Source organism: Vicugna pacos, chromosome 6 (genome assembly GCF_048564905.1).
Source record: "Vicugna pacos chromosome 6, VicPac4, whole genome shotgun sequence".
Lineage (NCBI taxonomy): Eukaryota > Metazoa > Chordata > Mammalia > Artiodactyla > Camelidae > Vicugna > Vicugna pacos.
In genome coordinates this window covers 84,808,565-84,827,141 of record NC_132992.1, presented here as the reverse complement: position 1 = coordinate 84,827,141, position 18,577 = coordinate 84,808,565, and the positions used below count along the sequence as shown (strand labels likewise).

Below are 18,577 nucleotides of genomic sequence, written 5' to 3'. Positions count from 1 at the left end.
TCCCCAAATGTTCTCCTTTAGTTGTTTCCTATCTCAGTGAATATCTCTCCTGCCACAGTAGCTGCCCAGGGAAGAAACCCAGAAGTCCTCCCTAACACTTCTGTCTCTTTCACTCCCCACTCTTTCACCGTGTTCTGTTGAGTCTCCCTACTTGCTAATTATCGCTCAAAATGATCTTCTCTCTCCATCTCAAAGTCACCACCCTAGTCCAAACACCATCATCTCTCCCAAGAGTCCTTTGATTGCAATGACTCTCTTCTACAGCCATAGCGATCATTCTAAAATGCAAATCTCATCATGTCTCTTCTCTTAAAAACTCCACATAGCTCTCCACTGCCTTTAAAAAGCACACCTTTCTCAACCTGGTTTCAAGGTGCAAGATCTGCTCCTATCCTCCCCCTCCGACTTCCCACGACCACTACTGGACTTTTTACCTTCCCTCACTTCAGGGCCAGACCACTTAACACTAGTAACAAGGTGTCTGGACTTACTGGTTGTGCTGTTCTTAATCTCTCCATGCCTTAGTTTCCTCACGTGTAAAATAGAGATAATACCCCCTATATCAAAGGTTGCTGTATTAAATTCGTTAATATATGCAAAGCACTTATAAGAGTGCCCACCCGACGGTAAACCCTATATAAATACTAACTCTCATTTTTACACAAGCGCTTAGAGTTTCTGCGAGGGAGGAGGAGAGAGATATTAAATAACTGTATGCAAATATGATAGAAAGTACAAGGTAAAACGGAAAACAAGAACATAGAACCCGGATGGTCCTTATCCAGACCCCTAGAAGCCTAGGAATCCACAGCAATGGATGGGAAGAGGAGATGATCCTCCACACGGCAGGCGGCGCTGCAGCATCCTCCAAGCCTGCTGGATAACCACAGATAGGAGGACGCGCTACCAAGATCACGTGACCACAAGTTTACCGCCCCAGCGTTCACGCGCTCTTCCCTCCACGTGACTCGCATTCTCGGGGGTGATTGGTCTGCGTGAGGCTCGTGGGCAGGGGCGGCCCGAGGAGGGGCGGGGCAGGGTGGGCGGAGGGGTGGGGTCGGGGGGCGGAGCTGGTGGGGGGTGGTTCGGCGCGGGGGCCGTTGGCTCCAGACAAATAAACATGGAGTCCATCTTCCACGAGAAAGTGAGTGTCCGCGTTCGGTGGGGAGCTGTCTGCGGCGCGGCGGCGGGCGTGGGGCGCGGTATTGCTGCCTCCGGGGGAGCTGGGTGGGGCCCGGGACGCTCTCATCCCGATTTCGCCGAGCCGGAGGAGCTTCATCCGGAGGGGAGCTCCACTGATGCCCCCGTCGCGCCCTCCGCCCCTACGGCCGGTGCCCGAGGAGCCCGGGGCCCGGGATGTCTGGGGAGCCGGGAGGGAATAAGGGCAGGGCCAGGGGCGCCTCGGGGAACGAGAGAGGGGGTGGCTTCTGCACTTCCCCTCCACTTTCCGTGGGATTTCTTCTCCAGTCCCTCTCCCCATTCTCTCTAGGTTCTAGCTAGTCACCTCTTGGACACCTCCCTCTCCGCTTCCCAACTCCACCCACTCTCCCAGCCCTGCCCCTTGGAAGAATTAACTTTTCCTTCTCTGGGCTCCTCAATTCTATATTGGAATCTCTCGTACACTTAGATCTCTGGGGTTATGTTCATGTCCTGCACTGGGTCCGTGAGCTCTCGAGGGCAGGGACCTTGGCTTGTTCCATGGAGGGCCTGACAGTCAGGGAAGTGAAGCAGGAAACCCCATGCGTCCGTGAATGGGGAAGTCGTCATAAGAGTTTTTGTTATGAGATGTTTGGGCTTCATTTCTTTTGATAGTCGCATCTTTCTGGATTAAGAAGTCAGCTTTCTTACTAGATATTAAGGGTGGCCTGAAAAAATTTATTGCTGTCCGCCTAGCCAGTTTTGCTTTGATTCTTGCGTGACCATTCATTTGTGGCATGTGGAGAAACTCGTCTTTTCTCGCATCCAATTATCAAACCATTTGGGTGTGAGTGAAGCCTTTCTCAGAACAACTTTGGCACGTATCTTATTTCATAATAGTTTCATGTTTGGAAAGGGTTGCTGGTGAGGCTGTTATTTATTAGGAAACATGGGGTTTTGTTTTGTTAAATACTTGTAAATGATCATTTATCCATTTAAAAATTCTCACACGCAATCAAAGACAAAAGAAGTGCAGTATAAATCAAAACAAATTGTTACAGAATGCTTTCCTTTATAGAAAACATTTTAGAAAGTTTTGGCACTAGAATAGACCAGTTTTTAGGTGTGGGCAAGGAAGGACTCAGTGGTATATGGTTATGACTAATCTTTTGACTGACATGATGTATGAATCTTGGACAAGAGAAATTTAGTTGCTTGGCTAGGGAGATTGGATGAAGAGAACCCTGCATGGACATATTTTTATTACTAATTCTCGAAAGCTTTGGTGTAGGACCAGATGTTTCAACATTGAAGACTTAAAATTTTTACACATCACTTCTTGAGAATTATACAGTGTGTATGTATTTTTAACAATTTTGATTGTTAGCTGGTTTGGATAGATTTCCATGAAAGTAACTACTAAACCATGGGATCAAAAGAAGCTGGGCGCTAGACTAATGAGAGTCTACTTGCCTGAAAGAAGTCACTCTGAATTATCAGCATAAATTAGACTAAAGATGCTTCAGGGACACACTTACCCTTACCATCAACTAATGGGTACTTAGCAAATGAAGGCTCTTACTATAAAGTTCTTCAGATGTATTTCAAGAGTACGGAAAGCACCTATAACCATAGCCAAAGGGCTAGAGTTTGCCAATCCCTAACTTAAACCCTAATGCCAGCTGGTTACCAACTGTTGGAGTTTGTTTTGTTGTTGTTTCCTGGTGCCTGCTTTCTGTTATTTCTGTTTCTATTGCTGACTGCTCTTGGTGAGGTTACTGTGCCATCTGAATTGGTACTTTTATGTGATATAAACTGAGGGTGATAACCAAACTTATTGGGATTATATTTAAAATTAATGAAAATACTTGGAAGATGCTGACAATATGACATACTGTGTGTGTGTGTGTGTGTGTGTGTGTGTGTGTGTGTGTGTGTGTGTATGCTTGAGAGATTTCTGGTCCTTAGCCATCTTTAAGATATTTGAGGTTTAGGAAACACCAAGTTCCAAATAAGTGACTTGAGGAAGTGGTGATAGTACAGACTTGAAACCTCTACCTGGGTTTGAATTCCAGCTCTGCCGTTAACTATCTTGGGCAAGTTACTTATAATCTCTGTGCTCCAGTTTCCTCCCCTGTCTTCGAGGATAATAAAGTGTCCATCTCAGAGTCATGAGTGCTTTGAATGCTACCTGGCACATGGTGCTGGAGAAGAGCTGGCCGTTGTTGTTATTCAGATGCTTGTGTTTGCCAAACCTCATAACAAGACGTTTGGCCTTATTATTACTCAGATGAGATGAAAAAGTGCTGCTGGGTTGATTGTGTGGCCCCAGTTAGGCCACTTCTGAGTGCACCTTTTGGGTTTATGCCTGGTTTCTGTTGTAGGCAGTAGTGTCTCTGGGAATTTGAACTAGTTTCTGGTTAGTCTGGAAGACTTTGGCGACAGTGAGGGAATGATTTGGTTGCAGTTACCCTTTGTGGTCACAATATCTGGGCTTTCAAGCACAATATCTGGGCTTGAAAACATGGAATTTGATTACCATTGAACTTTGTAGCAAAATGAATTACTATCTTGGGATAAAGCTTGAGGAGAAAGAGGAGATGGTTGGGGTAGTTTGGTTGGCAGGGAGGGGGCAGGCCTGGAAAAGTGTAATCTTCAGTGGGGCCATGTTACAATTTTTTTGGTCCTTGTAGAATTGGATTAATCTTGTGACTTTAAAAAGTGATTTGACTTTAAATTTGGACTGAACAATTTGTTCTTTCCTTCCATTAAGTCATACTAGAAGTACAAAACTACTTGATATATCCTAGAGCAATACAGTTTTACGTAGACAAGGTTTGGTTTCAAGTGCTTTTTTTTTGGTATTTTAATGCTACTTTTTTATAGAAAGAATTTTTAAATCAAATATTTGGATTCACTATTTCTCTATGTAATATTATATATAATAATATTATATATGGTGACCATAGTGTGAGAGCCCCAAGCTGACGCATGTAGCTTGACAGCAGATAAAAGATTTACATTAGGACTGCTCTCAGAAAATCTAATCTGGTTACGCTGTTAGCTAGCTCATCATGAGAAATAGCTGTATGTTAGTAGAAACTTTTTTGTTGTTAAAATTTTTTATTAAGGATAGCAAATGTAGGGGCACACAGATCATAAGAGTACAGATCAATGAATTCTCACGAAGTGAACACAAGTGTGTAAATAATACTTAGATCAAGTCACGGAACATTTACCTGCATCCTATAAGCCCTCTATGTCCTCTTACATCATACTGACTCTCCCTCCACCCTGCGAGGGTAACCACTGTCCTGAATTCTAACAGCGTCGATTAATTAGTTGCCTGTTTTTGAGGTTTTGTAAAAAAGAATCATACAACGTGTGCTCTTCTGAGTCTGTCTCTTATTTAACGTTAATAATGTTCACCTGTATTGTTGCAGGTAGCTGTAGTTAACTCCTTGTCCTTGTTATGTAGTATTCTTTTGTGAATGTAACAATTTATCTATTCTACTGTGATGGATATTTGGGTAGTTTCCAGTTTGGGGGCAATATAAATAGTGTTTCTGTGAACATTCTTACACATGTTTTTGGATGAACATATGTTCGCATTTCTGTTGTTTACGTTATGCATCTAGGGGTGAAATTGCAAAGTCATGGGGTAGGTATCTGTTAAGCTTTAGTAGATATTCCAAATAGTTTTCCAAAGTGGTTATACTAATTTACATTTCCACCAGTAGTATGTAATAGTTTTGATGTCTGTAATCCTCTCCAGCATGTTAGCCATTAGCCATTCTGGAGAGTGTGTAGTAGTAACATTGTTTCTGTGATGGTTAATGATGCTGAGCACTTTTTTGTGCCTTTTATCCATCTGGCTATCCCCTTTTCAATAGAATATAAGTAGGGCATCTGTGTATTCCCTCCAGTTTGCATTTTATTATTCAGGAGAAGTTGCTTTCTAGCAATAGGAATACAGTAGAAGGAGAAAGGTGGAGAGAAGTCCTCTCTCACCATCGTGGCTGTGACTTGAGGGATAGATAGTGTCTTCGTTAGCTTCGAGCTGCTCACTCCATATTCCATACCAAAACAGGGAGGTAAACTTGTCTCAGCCCCGTCTCACACTCAGACTGTCTCAGGGCTGCCTTCCTATTCCATTACATACATATGTCCTATATCTTTTGCAGTGGCTGAACTTTGTTCCTAGAAATTTAATTCATCAGGAAAAATACATGTCTTGCAAGGTGTTACTCAGATCTGTGTGTGACATAACTTGGGGCAAATTGCAGGATATCAGACAGGTTCGGTTAAGGAGCAGACTTTACTGGGGAAATGGAGAATTTAGATGGCTGGGGTAACAGAAGATGCTCTGCTGTCTGCCATCATCCCACAGAGAGACAAACCTGGGGCTGGGTTCACAGGGAGGGATCGCATCCACCCACATGTCTCCCTTCCTGCAGGGAGAACGAAAGCAGCCTTGTTGAGGGGAAGCAGCTAATAAGCAGGCTGCTTAGTTCCAGGCAGCCTGGATTTAGATTTTGGTGCCAGTTGTGTGAGAAAGCCAGCAGCCGAGACCCAAAGACCCTGAGCTGAGGGGAGGTCATATTCTCCCCACCCCCATAACAAGAAGCCAACAGTCCCCTGGAGAGCTGAGCTTGGATGCAGCCCCCTTGCTGGCTTGTCCAGAAATGAGCTCCAGGGGTGGGTTTTGGACAGTTTTGCTCATTGCACCACGCTGTGTACATTTTCTGTGGAGTTCCTTGAAGAGCACCCCGCCTCTGTAGCTACATGTCTTCATAAACATCAAACAGAATTTTTCTTACTTAGTTCTTGAGATTCTTCACCTGTTTATGGATTTGAAATTCTATGAACAAGCATTTAGATAGAGTAGAGATTATCTTGTTAAAAGAACAAATGTTCTAGGGGTTAAATTTCCTTTCAGCATAGAATCTCCAAAAATGTATTTATTTTAGGCACTGAAAGTGAGGGAGCCTAAATGTTTATTATAGAGTAGTTTTTAGTAAAATACGAGATTTGGTGTATTTGATAGATGATATGTTTGAAATAAATCATTCTCAAGTTTTTGATCATATGGCTGAATAGTTGTAGTTTCAATAATGGTAGAATTATAAATGGTAATAAATGAAAATGTGTATATCTATGTTAATCATGCTTGTCTGAAGCTTAAATGTTAGATTGACTGTGTTAAGAAGTTAATGATTAAATTCCTCTTTAGGGGAAGATACTGTACAAATCTGTTTAACAAATCACAAAATTGAATTTTTTCTTTTGGGAATATTAGCAAGAAGGCTCACTTTGTGCTCAGCATTGCTTGAATAACCTATTGCAAGGAGAATACTTTAGCCCTGTGGAATTATCTTCAATTGCACATCAGCTCGATGAAGAAGAGAGGATGAGAATGGCAGAAGGAGGAGTTACTAGCGAAGACTATCGCACATTTTTACAGGTACTGATTTTAAACTCACTAAATGATTTTTTTTCTTTTATTTGAAGTCTGTGTACTGTTTAGAAAAGGATGAACCATTCTTCTTATGCAGATCTGACTTGTTAATTATAACTCGGCTCTTGACTTTGTAGATGGGAATGCACAAGATGTGATTTTAAATAATGCACACTAATGACATTTTATTCTTCTCTCTCCATCTTCTACCCCTGTCCCAACTACCTATCCAAATTCAACAGCAGCCTTCTGGAAATATGGATGACAGTGGTTTTTTCTCTATTCAAGTAAGTAATCACAGGCATATACTAAGTGTTGTTTACGTCCCAGGCATTGTTTAAGCTCAGGGCGGGCTTGATGTGAGTATCTTCACAGCCTTTCTTAGTCAGTGTAATGACCTTCAGAAGTTCCTCCAATTGATTGTGTCTAAGAATGAGATTGTGCTCCAGACTACTAGATTTTTATATAGATAAACATGAAAATTAGGATGGTAGAATCTTTAGGGCTTTTTTGAAGCTTGAAACAACACGATGACTTATTGGACTTATGATTATTAGCGTCCAAATGCAAATTAAATAACCTCCTTTAAAAAAGCCCTACATTTAAATCAGCCTCCCAGGATTGGATTCCTTTATTATGGTCGATGGCTTTGCCTTTTTCCTTTTTTTAAGCTTATCGCTCTCCTTGAATTCAATGGGTGAATATTTATGTACTTGTGAAATTGATCTTCGGTCTTACTTGTGGGTCTTTCGTTCCATTTCTGACACCTCTGAGGTGTATCCGGAGTTTTTTAGAACTTCTCTTGAGGGACCTATTCCTGCAAATATCTGTTTGCATTCTGCTGGGCTCCTCAGTCACCAGCATTTCCAGCCAGTGCCACGTTGCGGGCTGTGCAGGTAACGGCTGCCAGAGGGCCCAGCGCTCGCTGTTTCCTGTTTGTTTAGTGCTGCCCTTGGCGTCCGTTCTCATTTATCCACCAGGCCAAGTGCACTTTTTGTCTGTGCTTGCACCTGGTTCACTTGCTGCTTTGTTGGCTACCTTAGAGGGTAGATAGTGAATTTTCAGAAATTTCCCATTTTTTCTCAGTTTGAAATAATCTGGTTTGCCTTTTGGGTTTTTTTCGTACAAATTATGAACCCATGATAATAGAAGTTTAATGTTTATGAAAGCTTCAGTTTAAATTCCCAGAAGGAACTCGTTTTAATAGACATAAAATTATCCCTGTTACTGATATACCAGGTAGTGGGTCAAATAGAACTTTCCTGAAGCAGGACCTGTAGTAGCTAAACCATCACATGTGTACAATACAGTGGCCTGATTTTCAGACTAGCACTTACTGGATAGAATATATATCTGGATTTTTGAGGCAGTTTTATCTAGGAATTGTATGAGTTCCATTCCAGAAACTTCGTGTAAAAGCACTCTTTTAATGCTTTATTTGTGTGTTATTTATGAGTTTAGTGATACATCTGCATACGTGTGTGCGCACACACACACACACACTTTTTTAAAACCACAGCCTTCTGGGGAAATTTATATATGAGGTACAATTGTTTACACAACCAACATGGTTACACTACTTACATTTGGAATTTTTTAAAGTTGCAATTTTTTTTAACAGGTTATAAGCAATGCCTTGAAAGTTTGGGGTTTAGAACTAATCCTGTTTAACAGTCCAGAGTATCAGAGGCTGAGGATCGATCCTATGTAAGATTGTGTTTTGTTTTTCCTACGTTTCTTTTCCTATATCTGATTTTTCAAGTTATGCTTTCTTAAGAAGAAAACTAAATCTTGCATGCTTTTGTTTTGATGTTCCCTGCTTCATTCCCTCAGGTCTTGCTAGTGCACCTTTGGGGCCTGCCCGTGAGCATCTGCCCGCTGAGCCTTCCTGACACTGCGGTGTCTGGCGGCACAGAGCTGACTCTCAGGCGGGGTGTGGTGCCGTTGTTCTGGCATCAGTGACCTACACTGAGATCCACACTTTTTTTTTTTAATCAGTGATACTTGAAACTGTACACATAATCCTAAATTATCACGTTTTGTATGATATTTGCCAGTAGACAAACTAAATGAATGTGAAATATTTCAACTTAATATTGTATGTTTATTTTTTCCTTTTTCTAGAAATGAAAGATCATTTATATGCAATTATAAAGAACACTGGTTTACGGTTAGAAAATTAGGAAAACAGGTAATGGTTCTGCTCCTTCTCTGCCTTTTTTCTCATTCTGCACCCCTTTTGCAACTAAAGTGTAAGGGACTGGTGCCTTAAAGATGAAGAAACTCACCAATAATGTGTGTATGTGGCATGGTGTCAACCTAGATAGATAGGACATAAGTAAAATTCTCTATTTAAGGCAGTACATCCATGGTTACTTTTGAGTTTTTATGTGACAAAGATGTTCTGTCAGTTAACTACTATTTTCATAGATTTGTATTAAGCACAGCAGTGTCACAAAGCCTGAAATAGTGTCCCAGCTTGAATAAAAGTTTTCAACCATGTGTGCTTTAACATAGCAAAGTTATTCATTCCAAAATGCCATGTAATATATCTACATAAATCATTTCTATTAAAAAAAAAAAGAACGTGGTGGGTGGAGGGTGTAGCTCAGGGGTAGAGAACGTGCTTAGCATGCACGAAGTCCTGGGTTCAGTCCCCAGTACTTCCATTAAAAAATAAATAAAAACCTAATTATCTCCCCCCACCAAAAAAAAAAAAAAAAGAGGAATGTGTCTTGAACAAGCCTTAAAATCAAAAAAATGTATCTAAAATGTTATCTTTTAAAAGTGGTATTTGTATACACGCCACCATTTTTGAAACAGTTAAAGTCCTTTTTCTTAGAATTTTGACTCTGAGAAAGAGTATTATTGAAAACAGGCTAATGTAATAAAAAGAAATGGCTAATTGATACATACAGTGACATGGATGAATTTCAGAGTAATTATGCCAAATGAAAGAAGCTAGACACAAAATAATACATACTGCATCATTCCATTTATATGAAAGTATAGAAAACGCAAACTAAGCTTTAGTGCCTGAAGGCACATTGACCAGTGCTGTTGCCCCAGGGATGAGGAGGGCAAGGAGCAGTGAAAGAGGAGGATGGCAAGGGGCATGGGAAACTTGGCAGTGATGAATATGTGTACTCTCATGGTTGTGGTGATGGCTTCATGGGTATTTATTTATGTTAAACCTTTTCAAATTGTACGCTTTCAGTATGTGCAGTTTACTGCATTTCAATTATACCTTAATAAAGCTGTTTTTAAAAATAAAATAATACAAAACAAAAAAAAAGAAAAGAAAATCCAGAAAGAGTGCATTGAATTAAATCAATAAAAGGTAGTTCAAAACAAAAAACCCTGCCATTGTCTTTTAAGTCTGCTGCCTAGAAGCAGCTTCATCTTAAATGGTTATTTCTTAAGATCCCTCCTGAGGAGCAAACAGCAAGACAGGCAGTATGGTGCGATAGAGATTGGCCCAAGTGAGAGTCAACTATAGAGAAAAACCAGAGCAGGACACTGCCAAGGTTATTTAACCTGTGGGTTTTAGTTATATCTTTAAGAAAAATTATGATCAAGTAGTCTTCACTTTTGCTGCATGAAGTAATCGCTGGATTTTTTTTAAGATCTGCAGACTTAGATTCCAGAAGTTCCTTTATATTGATTTGTATGTAAAGTTACGTTATTGAGAGTTTTTTAAAATATTCTTTAAAATTGAATCTATACATTTTTAATTATCTTTGATAAATACAGGATATGTCAAATTGTGGCTTATTATCCTTCGTTCCAATTTATATTTTTGTTTAAAATTGTATTTTTCACCATAGAGTCTTTAGTCTGAGGTGCCTGTGTAATGAAAAAGATGACTGAGAAAAGTATTATTATGTCTGTCAAAATCCAGGAAACGTAGTTGGTCATGAGGCTGACAACAACTTCTGAAACTTTTTTATTTGTGAGTTAGATTAGGACTCCAGTGAAGTAGTGACCAAATGATGTACATGTGATAGTGGTTTAGTGAACTTTTTAAAATAAGTTGGCAGTTACAGATTCTCTTCCTGGAATGTCTGGCTTTCTCACAATTGAAATCTTTTGACCAAAATTATCAGCAGTGGGGAAAACCAGGTAGTTGTCATTTTTCTTCCACATCAATATAGTGTGATTAGATTAGGTTTTGTTGGACTGATGCTTTGGAAAAGATTTAATTATAGCTATCAATAAAGATACTGTAAAGTACTGGCTACCAGTTTCTTTTCCTTGGGTGGAGAGTTTATAATTTACGGAATAAAGCAAACTTTGAAAGCATTTAATAGTGATAAATCTGCAACATTCTATTTCAGTTTTTAAAAATCATATAATTTTTTAAAATCTCAATTTGACATGTTTTCAGTGTTTAGACAGTCTTTCTAAGTTTAGATGGGTGGTATCTATTCTTAACATATGAAGCTTCTTTATTACTTACAATGTGCACTAACTTAAATATTGACAAATTTTTTTTTTCCAGTGGTTCAACTTGAATTCTCTCTTGACGGGTCCAGAATTAATATCAGACACATACCTTGCACTTTTCTTGGCTCAGTTACAACAGGAAGGTAAGTAAAGACTGGACATCTTAAGTTATCCTTTGAAGCAGCTAAATAAAACTATCTCATTAGACTTGAGTGTAACAATACTGTTTCTGTGGCAGTGGCAGGGAAGTAGTCTTTATGTTTTACTTTATGGGAACTTCAGGCTGTGATTTGGATGATGCTGCTGAGTTAGGGTTCTCGCTGACACCTGGCCCTCCCTTGAGGATGCTGCTTCCTTTGCAGCCCCTCTAAGTAGTGGCTCTTTTGTCTCCCATGTACCACAGAGCCAAGGGGAGGGGTAGGTATTCTTCTTGCCCCTTCTAGGCCACACTTCTTCCCTAAAAACTCCAGCTCCCTTGAAATACATACCGCTAGATTAAACTCTACCGCCTGCTGTTTTGCAGTCATCTGTCATCTTCCTCCTTTCCCACTGAAGATTTTAGAATCTGACTTGCTGTCATTTCTCTGCTTCAAATCCTTTCATCATTCTTGGTGATTTCCGTGTCAAAAATCAATCCAGTTCAATCTCTTGCTTCTTACTTTCAAAGATCATTGTCTTCACTCTTGCCTTGCCGTTATACCACCTTCAAATTCCATTTATAAGCACCCTACTCTTTGATTATTGCCTTCTGTCTTTATACCATATTATTTTCTATTTTTTCCATTCCAGCAATTTTTTAAACCCTACCACAAGGCCTAAGCATTACCCTTATATCCTTAATTCCTGTATTAGCCTGCTTATTTTCTGTAATCCATCATTACTGTAATCACTCTGTTGCATTTCTTAACTCCATTCTCCCTCTCTCCTTCCATTATACTTTTATGACAAAATCCCAACTCCAGTTGAAACTAAATCTTGGGCTTGTCCAGTCCTCCATCAGAGCAGCTGAACATGGCTAAAGATGTATGACTGCTTTTGCTCTAAATTTATGATAGCAAATTTCAAATGAGTCTTTAGTGCTACTTGACACCCCTAATAAGTTCTCTTGTTATATTCACGTACCACTGTCCAAGATGATGACTTCACAACTTCTCCCTTCAAACCTCTAACCACTCCCCTGCCTGCTCCTGACTGCCGGCTTATGGCCTTCCTTTATATTCTATTAAGAAAACAGAAGCAATTAAAAGAAACTTCTTCCTTTTTCCATCAGCAGATCTGTCACCTTACTTATATCTCTACCTGTGCGTTGAGCCTGTTGTCCCTTGCTCCTAACCAAAACCAACCCCTCCACTTTGGGGCTAGGTTCCAGCTCGTCTCACCTACTCCTTTGTTGCTGCTTTTGTCTCTCCACTCTCCTGTGCGATCAGTTTCCCCTCTCTTTTCCTGTATTACTCCTGTCAGCAGAGAAGTAAGTGCTTTTTCTCTCCATTGATTAAAAAGAAAAGGCTTCTTTTAATGCCAGGAAACTTTAGCTGTCTGTCATTTTTATTTTCTCCTTAGAATCATTTCTAGTGTGTTGTCTTCTATTCATGAACTTATTCCGGTTACACTGTCATAATCAACATGTCACTGAAAAACCCTTTTCTCAGCATTACCAGTGACCTCCATATTTGCCAGTGCCAGTGTTCAATTCTCAGTCAGTCTTTGACCTCATCTTATTTGATGATATAGTTGATTATACCCTCCTTTAAACAGAACAAAACATAACTTTCTTATTAAACAAGTTTTTGTTTCTTATAAACAAGTATAAAAGATACTGTGATGGACCCTCATGTACCCTTCACTCAGCTCTAGCAAATATCTCATGGCTGTTTTTCCTGTACCCTGCCCACTTCCTTTTCCAGTGTATCTTGAGAAAATATTAAGCATCTTATCATTTTCTTTGTAGATTTTTTAAAGTAAAATCTTTAAAAACAAAGACCCTATATATAGCCACAATACTATAATCACACATAAAAATTTAATCACATCGCTTTAATAACATCAACTTGCCAGCCAGTGTTCAGTCTCCTTGATTGATTCTTCTGGGTTTTTGTTGTTGTTGTTTTTTTTTTTTTTACAGTTAAACCAGGTTGAAATATGGTTCATTGATTTTATTGGATTGATATGTCTCTTAAATATAGCTGTAGTTTTCTTCTCCACTTTATTTTTCCCTTGATTTATTGTTTTGAAGAAAATGGATCATCCACATTCTGGATTTTGCTTGTTGCATTTCTTTTTCCCTCTGAACCCTGGATACCCAGTAGACTGGTCCTTAGATCTAGAGGCTTGATCAGATGCAGGTTGATTTCGGGAGGATGGAAGACTCTTCACAGATGGTGTGGCACTTGGCTCTCTTTCTGTGATTTGGGTAGCTATTGATGATCAGTGCCTAGTTCATTATTTCATTAAAGATGGCAAAATGGTGATACTGGATTCCCATCATTCCTTCATTTATTAGCTGGAGGACTTCTATACAAATAGACTTTTCTTAACCAATTATTTGATTATCCTGAAGTATGGTTCATATAGAAAAAGCAGAATAAATATTTCTTTCCTTTTAACAGTTTTTAAAATGAGTTGGTTTTATAGTATCCTTCCTCCAAAGGTAACCAATTGGTTGGTTGTTTCTGAAGTGTCACTGTAAACTAACCCATTAAAACATAGTTCATTTATTTGTCCATTGTAATTATTATTTGTATTGATACTCCAGTTGACCCACCTTGGACTAGTGGGAACCTTTTGAACTTGACTCTCAGGCTTCTGAAATGACCGCAGTAGCTTTTTGAAGCCCTTCTTTCTCATGTAATAAGAATTTTCAGGCCTATCTTGTATATTTCCTTCCCTATAGTAATGATAGTTAGAGATCAGTCTGGGCACTGGTGTGCTTATTACTGCTGGATTGGTTGTCATGTAGTTGTCTCCCGTTCACCTGTTGGATCACAGTATTTTAACTTCTTTGATTTTATATGCTTGTATCTCCTTTTATGCCTAAAACTTTTGTTCCTAACTGTGACCTCCCTAATTGAAATACTGTCTACACTAGGCTTCCAGGCCACTATGCTCTGGTTTTCCTCATACCTCATTTGCTGCTGCTTTCAGATTCCTTTTGTGGATGTTAAAACTCTTTTCAGTCTCTAACTAATGAAGTGACTGAGAGATCAGTTCTTGGACTACTGCACTATGTGCTGTCCCATTATTTTAAATATTGTCTCTAAGTAAAATCTTTATGCCAATAATTCCTAAAGCTTTTATCTTCTGCCTAGGCATCTACCCCAAACACCAAACTTTTAACTTTGACATCTCCACTTGCAAGTCCAGAAAGCATTTCAAGCTGAACATGTACTAGAGACTGGTTTTTTCCCCTCCCCGTACATGCTATCCCTCAGGTTTCCATTGTAGTGAGAACCACTCTTCTTGCACTCTGGTTCCTTTGTCTTACGTTTATGAAGCAGCCTGGAGTGCTCTTTTAAAAATGTAATACATACTGGGGCACACCTTCGCTCTCCAACCCTTCAGGGGCTCCTTGCACACTTAGAGTGAAATCTCAAGGCGGAATGAAATCTTGTCTTGAATAAAACCCAAGATCCTTGCGGTGTCATCTCAGGAAGACAGTTTCTGCTCTTCATGGAATACCATGGTGAGCTGACATAATTTATTCTAGAATCTGGAAACAGTTTTACTGCCATAAAACATATTAAGCTGTCTGAACTCTGAGCACTTGTCCTTATGGGAAAAAAATGTTAAGTATATTATGCTTTACTGTTTTGAGTTTTTCTGTTACTAGTCCTTTTGATCTTTGTTCATTTGCATCACTATCTGTTAATGCTTACAAAGGATATCCATAACAAGACCCAAAGTTGAGGAAAATTTTATGGTAGAAAAACATAAATTGATGAGAATGACTTAGGTATAGCCCACCGTTATTGAGCTGTTGTGTGGAGTATTCAGCTGAGGCAACCCAGGCTTTCTGGAATCATGTCTATAAAAAATTACACTGGACCGGTGTAATTCTTTCAAAACATGAACCACATCTTCAACACCTTGACTAGATTTGGGATATTGGGTTTCAAGCCCCTGTTTTCAGTTAGGAGGGGTGTGTGTGTGTGTGTGTGTGTGTGTGTGTGTGTTGCTGGCAGCTATTTCCACAGGTGACTCATTTTCCCCATATTACACATTATTACACACATTGTCTGATTGTGTCCTCAGACAGCTTTCTGAGGAAGGTACAGTATAACCTGATTGACAGTTGAAGAATCCAAGACTTAGACGGGTAAAGTGATTTACCAGAGGCCATGCAGCCAGAAAGTGAAAGAGCCAGGAGATTAAAACCCAGGCATCTGATTCCAAATTCCTTGCTCTGGCTCCTTTCTTTGCCACTCTGTTATCATTTAGTCAGTAGCCTACTTGGTCAAGCACTGTTTCAATAGGGCCCTTTACAGATACTATTTCACTTATTTCTCATAGTCACCCTGTGAGATAGATGGCTATTCACATTTTACAGGTGAAGAAAGTGAGACTCAGAGACTTTAAGTAATTCATCCTAGATCACCCCACAAGTGAGTGTAAGAATCATTATTTGAACGCAGTTCTTCCTGATGCCTCAGTTTATATTTTTCCCACTATAGTGTGCTGTCTCTGTCTGCTATCAGTTTTAATCAATTTGAATTACTTACTAGCTATTTTAATTTATTTTTGCCCTTTTTTTTTAGGTTATTCTATATTTGTTGTTAAGGGTGATCTACCGGATTGTGAAGCTGACCAACTCCTACAGATGATCAGGGTCCAACAGATGCATCGACCAAAACTTATTGGCGAAGAACTAGCACAACTGAAAGAACAGAGGTAAAATTGAGCCTGCAGTATGGAATATACAACAGTATTTCATTACAAGCGTTATATTTTCATGCTTACATTGAAGGTGTGGTCCTTTTATTGTTGGTGATTTTTGTTTTAGATGTTTATGTTTTGTTTTGTTTTGTTTTCTAGGCAGGGGAGGTAATTAGGTTTGTCTGTATATTTATTCTTAGAGGAGGTCCTGGAAATTGAACCCAGGACCTTGTGCATGCTAAGCAGGTACTCTACTGCTTGAGCTATACCCTCGCTCCCCAGATGTTTATGTTTTAGTGAACTTTATTGGTTTAAACTTGGGTAAATTCTTTGAATTGCTTAAATATATTAACTTCGATTCACATCACAATACAACCTTTATATTATTAGGCCTTATCTGCCAGAAAATGTGTAAGTTTTGACTGACATAAAATCTTTGGTTTATAAATGTCTTTATGTTATATCTAAAATAGAAGACTAGTCTGCAGATACTATTAGTGCTTCCATTTTTCAGGGTCCAGAAAACAGATCTAGAACGAGTCTTAGAAGCAAATGATGGGTCAGGAATGTTAGACGAAGATGAAGAGGATTTGCAGAGGGCTCTGGCATTAAGTCGCCAAGAAATTGACATGGAAGATGAAGAAGCAGATCTCCGCAGGGCTATTCAGCTCAGTATGCAAGGTATAGCCATTCTGTTGTTGAAGAATTTATTCAGATCTTTCTTAGTTCTTCTGGAAGTTCATGTGCCATTTGTAGGAATTCTTTGATAATCACTGAGGAAGCAATAGCTATGTAACAGTCAGTTACTGTTTTTCAGATTTCTTTTAATACAAATAACTTTTTACAACATGTGTTATATTAGGACTAGTTATATTTTTATGTCTGGTTATTCTATTTGGTTATAATCCTGTGCTAGCACAACAGTAAACTGAGATTAATCATTGTGAGGTCTGTGGGCCCTTACCCAGACCAGCTATTTTAAAAATGAATGCTGGCGGACATGGAGGAAGGCCTGGACAGAGCATATAAATTGATTTTACAAAACTCTAACCCTTGTTGGCTGTGCAACTTACACAGCTGAAGCCCACCTTGGTGGATACAGTTTTTTAGTGATGTAAGCCCATCAGCTGAGGACAGTGAAGACGCATCCCCCAGGGAATCCAGGCAGCGGGGAATGTCTGGGTTGTTGTTCAAAGGGGCATACTTGAAAGTGTGAAGGTTGGTTTTTTTTTGTAGTTTTGTTTTTATCTAATTAATATGATTAACATGAATTTGCGATGCTTTTCAGAAAAAAAACCCATGAATTTGCCTTCTGTTTTCTAATGAAATTACTCAATTAAATTCCTTAAATTTCTAAATAAAATCGAGGTTCCATTAATCCAGTGATCACCCACTGTGGATTGGGTGCCCCTGAGGAAACAAAACTGTCACCCAGATGTGGGTGATGTGGCAATCAACATGTTAATATGAAGCTTATCCATTTTAATGCTATGTTTTAACTTGAACTGCTCATGTCTCCTGGCACACCTTTGAGTACACCATATGATTAGTAGGACCCTGCCAGATTAGCCCAGTAACGGACAGACACACAAGCCTTTATAATTTTAGACATTTTTGTGTACTTCACTCTTTATTTCACAGTTTGTGCAGCATCTCTGATTGGTGCAATTATTAAGTGAGAACATGGAAACAGACTTAAGTTGTTGTTGTACCCAAATGTTTGAGGATAGAGGAATACAGAGAATGGGTTTGTTTTATCCACTTTAAGTTGCTTAGGAATTCTATGCCTTTAAAAGTGTAAATTCATTTCTAATAAGTTAAAGAGAGCATGCAAGCGTGGTGTTAATGATTTCTCCTCCCAAGCTGGTTGTTGGGCTTACATCGTCACACCCGCTACATCACAGATGGGTAACAGCTTTGGCTGCAGGTTATATTGAACTGCCTTATTCAGGTTTTCCTTGAGACTTTCAGATCCTTTCTTACATTTACAGAATAGTGGTATAATATTCTTGAGAAGAGAACTTTTCAAAAGCTTCTTCACATGAGTATAAGCATATCATTGCTTGGATTGATAAATAAAGTTTTTTGTTCTGTTTTATTTTGTTTTCAGGTACTTCCAGAATTGTATCTCAAGATATTCCACAGACGTCAGGTACACATCTTACTTCAGAAGAGCTACGGAAGAGAAGAGAAGCCTACTTTGAAAAGTAAAGTAGTTGGTATAATATTAAAATTATATATTTAATATATACTTTGGCTATTTCGTCTATTTGTAAAGATACAACTTTGACTTAAACTATTTTATTTAGAATTCTCTCCTTTTTTAAAAGACTGGTTACTGCCTGAGACTGTGAGCATTTGAATGTATTTTTTTTAAATTTATAACTAATAAATTGAAATCAAATACAGGTTTAGGGGAAAACTTTGCCCTAATACTTATTAAATTTACATGAAATAGGGTGAAGGAGACCCTGTAAAATTTCAGTCATCAAAAGGAAAATGGAACTGGGTGAAGGTAAGACTAAAGCTTAATGATCCTTTGAGTGTTCTCCTTGGTTACCTGACCAATCCTGCAAAGTCCTTTTGTCAATTGGAAGGAAAAAGGATTTGTTATAGGGGAACACCCTCCCAAAAGGAGGTGTTGGTTCAGTGATCCTCTCACCGCCA

At 39.1% G+C, this 18,577-nt stretch overlaps 1 protein-coding gene across 5 annotated transcripts in view; it reads left to right on the top strand.

Annotated features, from left to right (window-relative positions):
* Positions 1-1,071: 1,071 nt before the first annotated feature.
* Positions 1,072-18,577, top strand: part of ATXN3 (ataxin 3) — a 30,397-nt gene continuing 12,891 nt past the window's right edge. For 3 of the 5 annotated variants that reach the window (XM_006208203.4, XM_072963618.1, XM_072963619.1), the window contains exons 1-9: positions 1,072-1,144; positions 6,437-6,601; positions 6,838-6,882; positions 8,217-8,302; positions 8,720-8,786; positions 11,097-11,184; positions 15,793-15,925; positions 16,425-16,591; positions 18,021-18,117. In XM_006208203.4, the coding sequence (XP_006208265.2) occupies positions 1,121-1,144; positions 6,437-6,601; positions 6,838-6,882; positions 8,217-8,302; positions 8,720-8,786; positions 11,097-11,184; positions 15,793-15,925; positions 16,425-16,591; positions 18,021-18,117 (872 nt within the window). In that variant the 5' untranslated portion in view covers positions 1,072-1,120. Of the gene's footprint in view, positions 1,145-6,436; positions 6,602-6,837; positions 6,883-8,216; positions 8,303-8,719; positions 8,787-11,096; positions 11,185-15,792; positions 15,926-16,424; positions 16,592-18,020; positions 18,119-18,368; positions 18,426-18,577 lie in introns of all 5 variants that reach the window. The other 2 variants (XM_072963620.1, XM_072963617.1) reach the window with 2 other exon arrangements.